The sequence below is a fragment of the Hylobates moloch genome, unplaced genomic scaffold (genome assembly GCF_009828535.3).
Source record: "Hylobates moloch isolate HMO894 unplaced genomic scaffold, HMol_V3 SCAFFOLD_3, whole genome shotgun sequence".
Taxonomy (NCBI): domain Eukaryota; kingdom Metazoa; phylum Chordata; class Mammalia; order Primates; family Hylobatidae; genus Hylobates; species Hylobates moloch.
Window position 1 is genome coordinate 114,266,757 of NW_026652278.1, and position 15,817 is coordinate 114,282,573.

A 15,817-nucleotide genomic window follows, 5' to 3' on the forward strand; every position below is an offset into this window, starting at 1 on the left:
GAGGTTTACTCGATTTGGGACAGGGGAATGAAAGTTTGCAGTTTTGTTGGCTTAAATGCCAAACTTGGTAAGAAATGAATGGGGAAAACCAGTAACTTTGCTGGCCCAAGATTGCCATCCTGGTTGGAGGCAAGTGGTAGGCCAACTAGCAAGTTAACAAGGAAATTTGGAAAATGAGAGAGCCTTGAAAGGGCTGAGGTAAATTCTTCATATTTTCCTGGCTGACTGAAAAACCACACTCATGTGCAGGGAATACCCAAGAGAGCCCATCAAAGATACAAGCCAAGGGATACTTGAGAGCTGACTGTAACATTCAGTACATTCTCTTCCACATACAAGTTGATCAGAAGATGGTAGAAGTTTTACAAAGGCTTAATGTGTTGATTTCTTATTAGCAACAGTGGAGGCCATCCCAAAATAGCCAAAAAATTTTGAAAAAGAAAAAAAGCTGCAAAATACATAGTTCTTAATTTCAAAACTTTCTATAAAACTACAGTAATCAAGACAGTGTGGTACTGGCATATAGACAATGGAATATAATTGAGAGCCCAGATACAATAAGATATTATGTCAAGTGAAAGAATGCATAGGCCCCATATCATATGGTTTGATTTATATGAAATGTCTATTACAGGCAAATGCATAGAGACAGAAAATAGTGGTTATCAGGCACTAGAGGGGGAAGAATTAGGAGTGACTGCTAATAGATACAAAGTTCTTTCTAGGATGATGGAGAATATCTAAAATTAATGGTGATGGCTGCACAAATTATTGAATATACTGAAAGCTGAATTGTACACTTTAATGGGTAAATTTTGTGACTTGTGAATTATATCTTAACAAAGCTGTTATAAAAGAGACAGTGGAGGCCCAAAGGGCAGTATAATGGCAGGTTCAAGGTGCTGAAGGAAAAATCCTGGCAACCAAGGATTCTATATCCAGGAAAATAATCCTTCAGAAATAAAAGCAAAATAAGAACATTCACAGGTTAAACTAACATTAAGAAAATGTGTTGTTAGCAGTACTTCCCTAAATGGAATTCGAAAGAAAGTACTTGAGGATTGGAAAAAATTATACCGGATGATAGCAAATCCACAGGAAGGAATAATAAATACTGAAAATGATAATTATGTGGATAAACATGAGACCTATGAGTATGTGTACGTGCATGTCTATATATTTGCTCTTATTTCTTTTTAAAAAGTTGTTTAAAACAACACTGTGTTGTTGAATTTATAACTTAGATGCAGTATATATGACAGTATAACAAAGTATTTGGTAAGAAATCACTCTATATTGAAATAAAGTTGCTGTTTTACCGTAAGCCAGTATGAATCTGAAATCCAATATGTAAGGTAAAGAGGTATATTGTAATTCCTAATGTAACCATGAAGAAAATAAATGAAAAACTATTGATAAAATACCAACAGAAGGATTAAAATAGTTCAGTAAAACATTTTTCTTAAACTATAGGACAGTGAGGAAAAAGCAGAGAAATTGTAAAAAGACATAAGATGTGAGAAATAAATAGTAAAATGGCAGATATAAATTCACCATACCAATAATTACAATAAAGTAGACTAACTGCTGCAGTCAAATGACAGATTGTCAGATTGGGTTAAAAAAAGCCTGATTCAAAATATATGCTGTCTGCAACAGACACATTTTAAATTCTATCTCAAATAAATCGCAAGTTATAAGGATGAAAAAAGACCTATCGTAAATGATAACAAGACAGTTGTAATGTTTATATTAATATTAAATATACATGAAGAGGAGAAATATTGCTAGAGACAAAGAGCAACATCTTACAGTGGTAAAAAGGTCAATATATCAGAAAGATATGTGTATGTGGGTGTAACAACAAAGCCATAAAATACACAAGCAAAATCTGACAGAATTGTAAAGTAAAATAGACAATTCAGCAACTGTAGTTGGTTTTAATTCTCCTTTGTCAGTAATTGATAGAACAACTCCACAGAAAATCAGTAAAAATACAGGATACTTGAACACTACCAACCAATCAAAACTCACTGACCTGTAGAAAACACTCTACACAACAGCAGAATATATGTTCTTTTCAAGCCCACATGGAGCATTCTTCAGCATAGGTCATAAAGCAAGTCTCAGTAATCTTAAAAGGATTAAAATCATGCCAAGTATATTCTAACCACTGTGGAATTACATTAGAAATCAAGAAGAGAATGAAAAATGAGAAATTGCTATATATTTGGAAGTTAACTTGCCTCTGAATAACTCATGGTTCAAGGAAGAAATTATTAGGAAAACTAAGAAATATCTTGAACTAAATGAAAGTGAAATGTGATATATTAAAATTTATGGAATACAGGTGGCCATTTGTATCCATAAGTTATGCATCCTCAGATTCAACCAACTATGGATCGAAAATACTTGGGGGAAGAAAAGGAAAAGTAAAAAAAAAATACAAAAATAAAAATAATACAAATAAAATACAGTATAACAACTATTTACATTGAATTTATGTTGTATTAGGTATTATAAATAATCTAGGGATGATTTAAAGTATATGAGAGAGTGTACCTAGGTTGTATGCAAATACCATGCCATTTTATATAAGGGACTTGAGCATCTGCAGATTTTGGTATTTCTAGGGGGTCCTGGAACCAATTCCCCGTGGATACCAAAGAATGACTATATAAATAAGTACTTGGAAATGTATAGCTTTAAACGCTTATATTAGAAAAGAATCTTTAAAATCAGTTATTTGAGCTTCCAGTTCAAGAAGCCAGAAGAAGAAGAGCAAGTCAGAATTAAAGTAAGTAGAAGGAAGGAAATAATGAAATGTAGTGAATCAGAATAGAAATCAGTGAAATTGAAAATAGAAAAAAATAGTAGGAGAAAATCTAAATTTGGTTCATTAAAAAGTTAAACTTGGTAATCCTTTAGCTAGATTAACCAAGAAAAAAATAACAGATAACACAAATTATCAAAATCTGGAATTAAAAAAAAATGGTCATCACTACAGACCTTAAGAAGCTTAAAATTATTATAAGGGATTATGAACAACTGTTTGTCAGCAGACACGTTAGATGAAATGGACGTATTCCTAGAAAGACACAAATCATAAAAACTGACTCAAAAATAGAATATCCAAATCGAACTTAAGAAATTGAATTACTAATTAAATTATTTTCCTAAAGAAAATCTCAGACACATATATGACTTCACTGGTGAATTCTGTCAAACATATAAGCAAACTATAATACAAATCCTACAAAAGCTCTTTCAGAAAATGGAGGAGAAAACACTTCTCTACTCATTTTACAAGTCCAGTGTTACCCTGGTACCAAAAGTGGGCAAGAAAACATTACAAGAAATGAAAACTACAAACCAATCTCTCTCATGAAAATAAATGTGAAAATCCTTAGCAAGATATTGACAAACCAAATCCAGCAACATTCAAAAAGGATTATACTCCACAACCAAGAAGGTTTATATCAGGAATGCAAGGATGATTTGAGATCAGAAAATTATTTTATGTAACACACCATATGAATAAATTCAAGTTTAAAATTTGTATAATTATCTCAAAAGACGTACAAAATGCATTTGACAAAGTCCAGCACCCATTCACAATAAAAGCACTGAACAAACAAGGAATAGAAGTGAACTTCCTCACCTTCATAAAGGGCATCAATGAAGAGCCTACCATTGACATTCTGCTTAATGGCGAAAAGACTGAATAACTCCTTTCCCTACTCAAGATTGGGGAAGAAGGAGAGAATGTGTGCTCTCAGCACTTGTATTCAACACTGTTCTCTAGGTCCTAGCCAGTGCAGCAAGGCAAGAAAAAGAGATTAAAAGGTACCTATACTGTAAAGGATGAAGAAATTTTTTTATTCCTAAATTGTATCATCTTGTAGGTAAAATATTCTTTGGCAACTACCAAAAACAAACAACTGGATCATATGTGACTTTAGCAAGGTCACAAGATATGAGAGCAATATAGAAAAATAAATTGTTTATATACTAGGAATGAATGCTCAAAAAATTGAGAAAACAGCTTCATCCACAATAGCACCAAACGTGTACATTTATGTGTGTGTGTGTGTTCATGTGTAAACACAGAGGAATAAATTTAACAAAAGAAATGCAAGACCTGTACACTGGAAATGATGAAACATAGATGAGAGAAATTGAAGGAGACCTAAGTAAATGGAGAGATGTACCATCATAATGCATTGGAAAACAGTATTGTTAGGATGTCACTTCTCTCCAAATTAATTTATACTTTCAATGCAAAATTAAAGTTCCAGCAGGGTTTTGTGTAGAAATTGACAAGCTGATTGTGAAATTGATATGGAAATCCAAAGGACTTTTTTTTTTTTTTTGAGGCGGAGTCTTGCTCTGTCACCCAGGCTGGAGTGTGATGGCATGATCTCAGCTCACTGCAACCTCTGCCTTCTGGATTCAAGTGATTCTCCTGCCTCAGCCTCCCAAGTAGCTGGCATTACAGGCACGTGCTACCATGCTCGGCTAATTTTTTGTATTTTTAGTAGAGATGGGGTTTCACCATGTTGGCCAGGCTGGTCTCGAACTTCTGACCTCAAGTGCTCCACCCACCAAACTGCCGGGATTACAGGTGTAAGCTACCGCTCTCAGCTCAATCCAAAGGCCATTTAAGAGCCAAAAGAATTTTGAAAAACAAGAAAGTTGGAAAACTTAACCTACTTTCAAAACTTATAATAAGGCTGTAGTAATTAAGACAATGTATTGATATAATAATAGAAATATAGATCAATGGAACAGAAACCTATACACATATGATCAATTGCTTTTGTACAAAAGTGCCAATTCTGTGGGAGAATCATTTTTTCAACAAATAGTGCTAAAATGGTGGAATATGTGTGGGTAAAACAAAAAATTGACTTAGATCTTTATGTCAGTCATACACAAAAATTAACTCAAAGTGGACTTTAGATCTAACTGTAAGAGCTAAAACTATAAAACTTTCAAATAAAATATGAGAAAATATTTACATTATTAAATATAAATTAGAAAATATTTACATTATTAGGGAAAGATTTCTTAGATATGATACCAAAAGTATAACCCAAAAAGAAATTGATCATTTGACTCCAAAATAAAATGCTTGGTTTTCAAAATTCATCATTAAGAAAATGAAAATACAAACTATAGACTATGAGGAAATGCCACTTTAGAAAATAGTTTGACATTTTCTTAAGATGGTAAATGTGTAATTAGCAATTCCACTGGTATTTACATGCATGTTTATAATAGCATTATTCAGAAAAGCCAAAAACTGGAAGCAATTCAAATGTTAATCAGCTGGTGAATACATAAAATGTGTTGTACCCCTACAATGGAATATTATACCCCTACAATGGAATATTAATCAGCAATAAAAAGAAACAAGCTACTGATACATGAAACAACCTAAATGAACTGAAAGAAGCCTGACACAACAGGATCCTTATTGTGTTAGTTAATTTATATGAATTTTTTAGAAAAAGCAAAACTCTAGAGACAGCAAGTAGATTCATGGTTGTCTGGGTTTAGGACTGGTACTGGCACCAGGACTGCAGGTGAGTATAGTGGAACTTTTTAGAGGTGAGGGATTTGTTTCACAACTGGACTATGCTGATATTTACATGCCTCTATGAATTCATTAAAAAACACCAAACAATACACTTAACAATGGATGAATTTCATGGTATGTAAATTGTCTCTCAATAAAACCAGCTTGTTAAAAGTTCATTTATATTTTCATTTATAAAAAAAAAATTCGCCAAAATATTAATGGTGGCTATCTACCACCATTAGTTTTATCTGCCACCATGAAGTTTTGTGATTACCGATAATTTTTATTTCCTTCTTTATATTTTGTCTGTTTTTCAAATTTTCTGCAATTAGTATGATTAATCTTTTAATTTAAAATGTTAAAAAAAAAAAGAAGAAGAAAAACTGGCCAGGTGTGGTGGCTCATGCCTATACTACCAGAGCCTTCGGAGGCCAAGGTGGGAGGACCACTTGAGGCCAGGAATTCAAGACCAGCCTGGGCAACATGCAAGACCTTGTCTCTACAAAAAATAAAATAAAAAATAGCAGGGCATGGTGGTGCATGCCTGTAGTCCTAGCTACTCAGGAGGCTGAGGCTGGAAGATGGCTTGAGCCCAGGAATTCAGTGATCATGCCACCATACTCCAGCCTGCATGACAGAACAAGACCTTGGCTCTTAGGAAAAAAAAAAGGAGAGAGAGAGAATAATTGCTCTTTAGGAGTGTTGGGAAGGAAATTTTTTAGCTTCAAAAATATTAAACTATAGGAATTAAAAAAGACTTTCATTAACTTTTTAAAATTTCAAGCTAAAGAAACAGTATTGGGGCTACTTTTCAGAAATCAAATGCTGCTTGTTTTCTATAATTCATTTTTTCTTTCTTCTCTAGTGTATGTCTGCCTCCTATCAAGAAGCTAAATGTAAGTTGAAATCCTACTTACAACAACATGGCTATGGACCCTGGATTGTGAAATCTCCCTGCATAGAGCAATTTAACATGTGAAATAGGCAATCCATTATCACATTAAAAATCTTGTATTGTTTGGTGTGTTTTGACTAGTAAAACTGTTTTTAAAATATTGGTGGTTTTCAACTTTCAGAATCAGAGTCTTAACAACAGCAATGTGCAGTGATTGCTGAAAATTTCTAAATATTCCTGCCAAATTACATTGAAACATTAGAGCTTTTTACTTTTTCATTTTCTCGGAAAAGGACTTACCTGTTTGAATATGTAGCCATTTTGTATTTATTTTGACAGATATTGTAAAGCCATTTTCCTTTTTGTAGTTTAATAGAGATTTCCTTTTAAGTTTTTGCTTTAAAGCTGTCCATATGGCTACCATATTCAACATTGTATCCTGGCATCTCACTCAGTTTTTTAAAAATTAAATATTGGAAGTCAAGAATGAAAATAATGATTTGTACTCATTGATGAATTCAACAAACATTTGACTGCCTAATATTTGCCAGTCACCATGCTAGGTGTTAGTAAAGAAACAATACCTAAAACATCAGCTCTCATGTTAAAGGAGTTCATGAATGCAAACGGCACATATAAATGTAGAAAAATATTAACCATGTTAAGGAATAGTTTGATAAAGTAGTTATTCTATTAATAGAGGATTATCATATGTGCATTAAATAAGATTGCCCATTTTCAACTGTTCTACAAGATCTATCTGTACCAAATGTGATTTAATTATTTATAATTTAGATTAACAGGGATTTCTAATTTATAAGTCAGTAAAAGACTGCTTAGCTTTATATCCGTATGTGTTTATACAGTGATTAGAAAGAAAAAAGGGAAAGTTTACTTACTTTTGAGTTAGGATAAGTATCTTTAGTGAAATTGTTTGTCCTGTACTTAGCTTCTACATCCTATTCCTTGGTTTACAATCACAGATATATTAAACATGATTGGTTCTCAGAGTTTGTCCCCCTTACCTTAGATCTTTACTAAACTTATAAATCTCACACCTACCCCACATCAACTATTATAATCACAGATGAGGTTTATATAAATTGTTTTGGTTTTTTGTCTGTTCTAAAAGTATGGTAGAATTTAGTTAATGAACAGTGAAGTCATGCTGGAAAGACATCTTTCAGTAATCTAAACTCTACTGATACTAGGTTGAATCATGTGAAGTTGCCTTATTGGTGGATTAAAAAGGATCAAAATATGGGCAGTTTCATGTGGATTAAAATAAACACCATATTAATAAATTCCATTTCAATTAGTTGCATAGTATTTATTGCTTATTTCTGCAACTGCTATTTCCCTCTTAAATATTTTTATTTTCTTTGCAGGGCTGTTTCTTTTCATAGCAAATGTTCAGCCTTCTATTATTTCACTTCTCCTTGATAGTAAATTTGCCTTTGAAAATACAAGATCTTTCACCTTCTCTTGGCTTTTCCATTCATAAGTATTTTGCTTTTAGCTGACACTTATAAAATGTGGGAAAGCACTGAGTACTTTTATTTGTGTCCGAAAGTTCTGCCTCATTAGTAAAAAGCCCAGAGTTAAGCACTGTCATGAGGACCAGTAAAAGACAATTTAGTTCCTCAAGAAATTTGCAGTTTTAAGGGGAAGATAAAAATGCCCAACTGCTTTATAGACAAAATCTACTAAGTACCACTCATTTATTCAACATGTAGTCGCTGTCTCTATATACTATATGCATTCAATTATATGTGGTGTTTTGGTTTAGAGAAAGGAAGGATTTTGTCTAGATAAGGGATATCAAGAGAGACTTCATAAAGGATAAAGGAGATGGCATGGAGTAGAAGGCAGTCATTTAGTAGAAAGTTCAGGAAATGGACGTGAAGCCCAACATTTGCTTTTATGGCTGAGACTACTGTAAATCATTTAATCTCTCTTCAGTTCTTTATCTTTGCAAGGATGAAGTTTAGACTAATGATTTTCATTCTTTGTTCAGGGATAAAGGCATTGTGGGAAGGGCTCCAGGCTGCCCTTCATCAAAAACAGCAGTGCTTTTCATCTCTCTTATGTTATGTATTGAAGTTCTGCAAGATAGTTTGCTTGAAGAAAACCAAACTTCTAAATTCAGACTTCTAAACTTCCACTTTTAAAATTGTTCAGAAACCACTAAATTGCTTGTATCTAAGTTTAAGCCCCCTTTTAGCTCTAAGGTGATCTAAGGCAAGCATTGATGGATGGGTAAAATTTGGTAGGCTGAAATGGGAGAGAAAATGCATTATATTTGGAAATAATAAAGATTAGAGATGAATTGTGTTCAAGATTAGAGAAGACTGGAAATTTAGGAGGCCATGATAATAGCCTATGTAATAGATAATGATGACCCAAACTAGGGTTGTTACCATTTATAAAGAAGATAAATTCAAGTAATGATGGGATGCTAGGCAATGAAAACAGAATATATGAAATAAAGGAGATGGACTAGACAAAGGTGACTCCATGACTTTGAGCTGGGTGACTGGAGGTACCATTACTACAAGTAGAGAAGTCAAGAATGGAATATGATTTGGCTGAAAAGATTTGAAGTTCTGACATTTTTAAGATGGTAATAAGATGGTTAATTGGAGATAGATAGCAATAAGAAATATGGTAACAGACACCTTAAGGAAGTTTTGGACCTTTGGTAAAAGGTTGGGAAATCAGTCGTTTGCAAATATTATGCAGATAATTAACGGTAATTATTGAAGTTGTGAGAAAAGATGTTTGCCTCTTCAGGGAGTATACAAACAGGATTAGGGCTAGAACCTCAAGGAACACCCATATATTGGATTTGGAAAAATAAGGAAACATGGAGTTCTTTGACAGGTAAGTGGAGAGTGAGGATAGCACAAAGAGAATAAAATAAGCATTCTCAAGTGCTGCAGAGGGGTCAAGGAAAATGAGAACTACGAAAATAACTTTGGATTTGGCAACCATGAGTTCACTGGTGTCTAAAACAGCAGTTCCCAAACCTGGTTGCTCGGGAGAAGCACCACTCCAAGATAGTCTGAGCAAATCAGGGGAAAGTACCCAAATCTGCATTTTGACAAGTTATTACAGGTGATTTGATACAGGTGGTACTTTGTCCACACTTTGTAAAATACCACCCTGCAGAATAATAATAAGAAGTAGTATCAGAATTGAGATTGGCCACCATTAAGGAATGAATGGAAGATGAGAAGTTGTAGGCAATGTCTGCATTCTATTCTTCCTAGCAGTTTGGTGACAAGAATAATATGGTTAGGATGTTTTAAATGTTTAAAGATTACTGAGATTTCTGCCAGGTAAGGTGGCTCATGCCTGTAATCCCAGCACTTTGGGAGGCCAAGGCGGGCAGATCATCTGAGGTCAGGAGTTCAAGACTAGCCTGGCTAACATGGTGAAACCCCGTTTCTACTAAAAATGCCAAAAATTAGCCAGGTGTGGTGGCACGCACCTGTAATCCCAGCTACTCGGGAGGCTGAGGCAGGAGAAGCACTTGAACCTGGGAGGCGGAGGTTGCAGTGAGCCGAGATTGCATCATTGCACTCCAGCTTGGGCAACAAGAGCGAAACTCAGTCTAAAAAAAAAAAAAAATTATGGAGATTTCATGTACATGCATGAATTTATGGTGGAGCCACCTAATGTGATTTTTACAACTTGTTTTGGGTCATAGTGGATGTTAGCCAGGTCAGAGAATTGACCCAGCTGTAATTGGGTCAGCTGTGGTTATAGAGAATCTAGGGTGATATTAATATATTACTGAAATGGCTGAAGCCAAAATGAGGGAAATAAGAGTAAAGAGAAGAATTCAGTGGAAGTAAAGCAGTTTCATTGAGTAATGGGTAGATTATGTTCAGGGTATTTTCAGTGTGAGTTCATAGAAATTTAACCCTGGCCTGTATTTTGTCATGCTCCCCTCCACCTTATCCCCAGTTGAACTCAATTATTAGCAGAAATAGTACAATAGTTAAAATAGGCATGAATGATGGCTTATGAATGGAGATTGATAATGGGTTTTTTAGCCTTTGAGAGGTGTGTATGGGCCCTGAGACAGCTAGAGCCCTGGACAGTTAACTCTGGCCTCAGGCAGCCTGTTAATTACTCCACTATGCAATGCCATTTTCTTATCTATGCCATGGCATGCGTAAGTATGGTTAGAAAGTACTGCTCTAAACTTTTAAATGACAAATATGATTGTCTTGATCATGCATTGAGGTAGTGTCTATAAAAGAACAGACATTTAGTTATATCTGTTTTAGAAACAATATTTTAAGCAGAAGGTATTTTTAGATATATACATGCAGTCATCCCCCAGTATAACAGCGGTATTGTTTGGTTCCAGCACACCCTCCCACTTCTGCATATACCAGAATCCACATAATCTCAAATCCTGCAGTCAGCCTGTGGAACCCACATAAGTTGGCTCTCTCTATAGGTAGGTTTTGCATCCCCAAAATACTGTGTTTTTCATTCGTATTTGGTTGGAAAAATGTGTGTGTTAAGTGGACCAGCTCAGTTCAAACCCATGTTGTATCTTATTTTGCACATGAGGTGAAGTGATATGACAGAATTATTCCAAGGGGCATTAGATGGAACTTGTGAAAAATAACGAGTATAATATGCACATAAGATATGTACAAATACTTTGAAAATATTGATGATCCCCATCAGTCAACCTTAATGTGACCATCTTCAAGCTTTAAAACAGTAATGAAAGAACACTGTGACTTCCAAATGCAACTTTGTCTTTGAGAATGAGCTGAAATTGATGGTTCCTAGATAAAGGTAATTGTTCTTTGATGTGAGAAAGAAGAAAGAATATTGTTAAGTAAAACAGGAAGCATGCAAATTTCCTTTTCAGAACCTTTTGATACAGCATCCTATAAATTAAGTTAAAGTACAACTTACTATTCTGTTACTTCTTGTGTTACAATAGATGTCAGAAATATTTAGTTTTATTTAGCTTAACAGTTACACTGTTAAGGGGCATCCTGGTTACCAAAACATTATTAGTTCCTGGAAATAATATACATGTTTCTAGTGTTAAAATTTCTTCTGAGCCTGAGTTGCCTTTCTCTATGGTGTTCTAAGTCTGGATTACTTTCTGTTTTCATGGAAACTGTAATTTTCATTTGTTAAAGGATAGTAGAAATGAAAAGGTGCACTACTCATAGGTTGGTGTTGCCATTTAAAATTTTTAAATGAATGATTTCCTGAGAATTAAGTTCTAATTTTTCTACATGCGTTAATATACTTGTCAGAGTCTTGCTTTACACTTTGACTGTAATGTAAAGGGAATTCATTATTGTAGAAACATTCTAATATGTAACTTGTTTGGACAGATGACTTTATAAATTTTTAAGCTATATCTTTGGGTACTTGTTCAAAATGTTAATGCTTTGTAAGTTTTTTTCATCAACTATTGAATTGTTTCATTAATAGAAAGATATTTTAGAGTACAGTTCGGTAGACCTTCAAGTCAAACTTTGTATATTTTAGCCCTGAAACTGTCAAAGTTTACTAAAATTTGAGAACTGAAAAAATTTGATGGCATCTGCAGTGTTCTGCACAATAGGAAGTTCTATGATTTTTTTTTTGGACTGTACGCAAGCAATTTATTTACTACTTCCCACTTCTTTAACAATAGTATGTTCTTCAACCAATTTAAATAATTGTTTCTTGAATATATCATGTATTTCTTGCTGTATTCTCTTTACTTATGTTCTCCCCTTAGCTTAGCAAGACCAAATATTTCCACTTCATCTTTATCCAAATTCTGTCCTTTCTAGGGAAGCTAAAATAGAATTTCTCCATGAAATTGTCTTTGAAATCTTCTGCTCTTAAATGTCTCTTCTGCCTCTGAACTCTCATATACTATGTCATGCTATGCCATACTCTCTTGTCACATTCATTTTTGCATGTCTTAGCACTGTTAACAAAATTGTAAATTTATTTACTTATTTATTGCCTCCTAGGCAATGACTTTCCTATAAAAGTTAGTTAACATTTACTTATTGAAAACTTTAAAACTTTTTATTTTCCTCAAGAGTGAAAGTACAAGCCAGGTATGGTGGCTCACGCCTGTAATCCTAGCATTTTGAGAGGCCAAGGTGGAATCCCTTGAGCTCAAGAGTTCGAGACTAACTTAGGCAACATGGTGTGACCACATCTCTACCAAAAAATATTTTTTAATTACCTGGACTTGGTGGTGCATGCTTGTAGTCTCAGTTGGCTGAGGAGAGAGGATCACTTGAGCCCAGGAGGTCAAGGCTGCAGTGAACTATGATCTGGTCACTGTACTCCAGCCTGGGTGACAGAGTGAGACCCTGTCTCAAAACAAAAACAAAAACAGCTATTTTTCATGTCTAGAAACATCTAAATTTACTGGTAGGGTTCTTTAGATATATTCTGTTACAAACGAGTTGTCTTCTTTGATTATTTACTGCCAAATTTTTAATGAGTACTCATCTGTATAACTGCACTAGATGACTTCTATATTTCTCCCTTTTTTTGTTGTTGTTTTTGTTTGTTTATTTTTTGAGACAGAGTCTCACTCTGTCACCCAGACTGGAGTGTAATGGCATGATCTTGGCTCACTGCAACCTCTGCCTCCCAGGTTCAAGTGATTCTCCCTGCCTCAGCCTCCCGAGTAGCTGGGATTACAGGTGCCCGTCATCGTGCCTAATTTTTGTATTTTTAGTAGCGACGGGGTTTTGCCATCTTGACTAGACTGGTCTTGAACTCCTGACCTCAGGGGATCCACCCACCCTGGCCTCCCAAAGTGCTGGGATTACAGGCATGAGCCACTGCACCCAGCCGACTTGTATTTTGCAAATCCAAAAACTTCCTGGAATATTAAGAATGTATATGATACCAATTTTAATGTGTGCTTTTTTAAATGAAGGAATTATTTTTCTCTGAGAATTTTAAAAAATGTTTTATTCTGAAATAGAGGCTCATAAGAAGTTGCAGAGAGGTCCTGTGTACCCAGCACCCAGCTTCCTTCAATGGTGCTACATAATTATATTATCAAAACCAATAAATTGACATAACACAATATAACTAACGAGACCACAGACCCTACTCAGGTTTCAGCAGTTTTTGCATTCATTCCTTTTTTGTGTGTATAGTTTTATGAAATATTTTCCTATATGTAGATTTGAAAAATTACCACCACAAAGTACAGAATTGTTTCATCACCACAGAATAACTCTGTCATGCTGCTCCTTTATAGTCAAATTCTGTCCCCTAACTTCTGGCAACCACTGATCTGTTCTCTCAATATATTTTTGTTGCTGAGATTCCATATTATATAAATCATATAACCTTTGGAAACTGGCTTTTTTTAACTCAGGATAATAATCTGGAGCTCATTCCAAGTTGTATGTATCATAGTTGCCCTTTTTCATTATTGAATAGTATTCTATTATATACATTACCACAGTTTGTTTATCCTTTCACTCATGTAGGGACATTTGAGTTGTTTTCAGTTTATTCTATTATAAATACAGCTACAATGAACATTCATGCATTTTATATTGTGGTAAAATATACGTGACATAAAATTTACTATTTTAGCCATTTTTTATACAATTCTGTACTATTAAGTAAATTCACAATGTTGTACTGCACTGTGTTCTCCATTTCCAGAAGTTTTTCATCATCCCAAAAAGAAACTTTGTATCCATTGAAAGTAAGTCCCCATTCCTTATTTCCCCAGGCCTCTTGGACATTCCAGTCTATTGAATGTTTTACGGATTTGCTTGTTCTACATAACTCACTTAAGTGGAATAATATAATATTTGTCCTTTTGTGTGTCTGGCTTATTTTACCTAGGATGATGTTTTCAAGTTTCATCCATGTTTGTAGCATGTGTCAGAATGTTCATCCTCTTTTAAAGCTGAATAATATTTTATTGTATCAATACACTGCACTTTTGTTGTTTAAAAGTTCATCTGGGCCGGGCGCGGTGGCTCACGCCTGTAATCCCAGCACTTTGGGGAGGCCAAGGCAGGCGGATCATGAGGTCAGGAGATCCAGACCATCCTGGCTAACACGGTGAAACCCCGTCTCTACTAAAAAATACAAAAAATTAGCTGGGCGTGGTGGCAGGCGCCTGTAGTCCCAGCTACTCAGGAGGCTGAGGCAGGAGAATGGCATGAACTCAGGAGGCAGAGCTTGCAGTGAGCCGAGATTGCGCCACTGCACTCCAGCCTGGGCGACAGAGCGAGACCCTGTCTCAAAAAAAAAAAAAAAAAAAGTTCATCTGTTGGACATTTGGGTTGTTTCTACCCCTTGGCTATTGGCAATCTTGCTGCTATGAACATGAGTGTGCAAGTATCTCTTTAAGTCTCTCATTTCTTTTGGCAATATACCTAGGAGTAGAATTGCTGAATCATATGGTAATTTTGTTTAACTTTTTGAGGAGCTGCCAAACTGATTTCCACAGTGACTGCACCATTTTGCATTCCTACAAGCGATGCACAAAGACTAATTTTCCACATGCTCACCAACACTTGTTATTTTTCATTTTTTGACATAATGTTCAAGAACTTTTAAAAATATGGCCAGTTGACATAGTGGCATTTATTGAAAACACCATCATTTTTCCTCTGGATTGGAGTTGTACATATGATGTAACCTTATATATATAGGTCTTTTTTACAGTGTCAAGTCTTTATACCAATACTACACTGTCTTAATTACTATGTAGCTTTATAATGTCTTGATATTTGGTAATATGAGCGTTCCAGTTTGTTTTTCTTCAAGTATATCTTGGCTATTTTAGAGTCTTTGTATTGCCATAAAAATGTAAGATTCACTTTGTTGGTTTCATGGTCTCCCCTCTACCACTCACACCCATATAAAATCTGAAATTTTGAGTAAGATTGCATTCACTCTATAGATAAGAGAGAATTAAGAAAAGTGAAAATTACAAATCAGGAACATGATATAACCATTTATTTAGGTCTTAATTTCAGTAATGTTTTGTAGAGGCATATATTTCATTATATTCTCAGTTATTTGATTTTTTTATGCTATTACAAATGGTACTGTTTTTAAGTATATTTGATGATTGCATGTAAAAATAAATGGACTTTTATGTATATTAACCTTGGTAACTGTTAATCTTAACTAAATTCATTCATTCTAATAATTTGTAGTTACAGATTCTTTTGGATATCCAGTTTATACAATAATGTCATCTATGACTAGTGATAATTATTTTACTTCTTCCTTTCCAATCTCTTTTTTTTTTCTTATTATAGTCAATAAAACCTACACTACACCATTGAATA

At 34.5% G+C, this 15,817-nt stretch overlaps 1 protein-coding gene across 7 annotated transcripts in view; it reads left to right on the forward strand.

Annotated features, from left to right (window-relative positions):
- Window positions 1–6,603, forward strand: part of ADAD1 (adenosine deaminase domain containing 1) — a 60,171-nt gene extending 53,568 nt beyond the window's left edge. For all 7 annotated transcript variants that reach the window (XM_032146715.2, XM_058436720.1, XM_058436719.1 and 4 more), the window contains exon 12: window positions 6,450–6,603. In XM_032146715.2, coding sequence (XP_032002606.1) covers window positions 6,450–6,563 — 114 coding nt within the window. In that variant the 3' untranslated portion in view covers window positions 6,564–6,603. The remainder of the gene's footprint in view (window positions 1–6,449) is intronic.
- The last annotated feature ends 9,214 nt before the right edge of the window (window positions 6,604–15,817 follow it).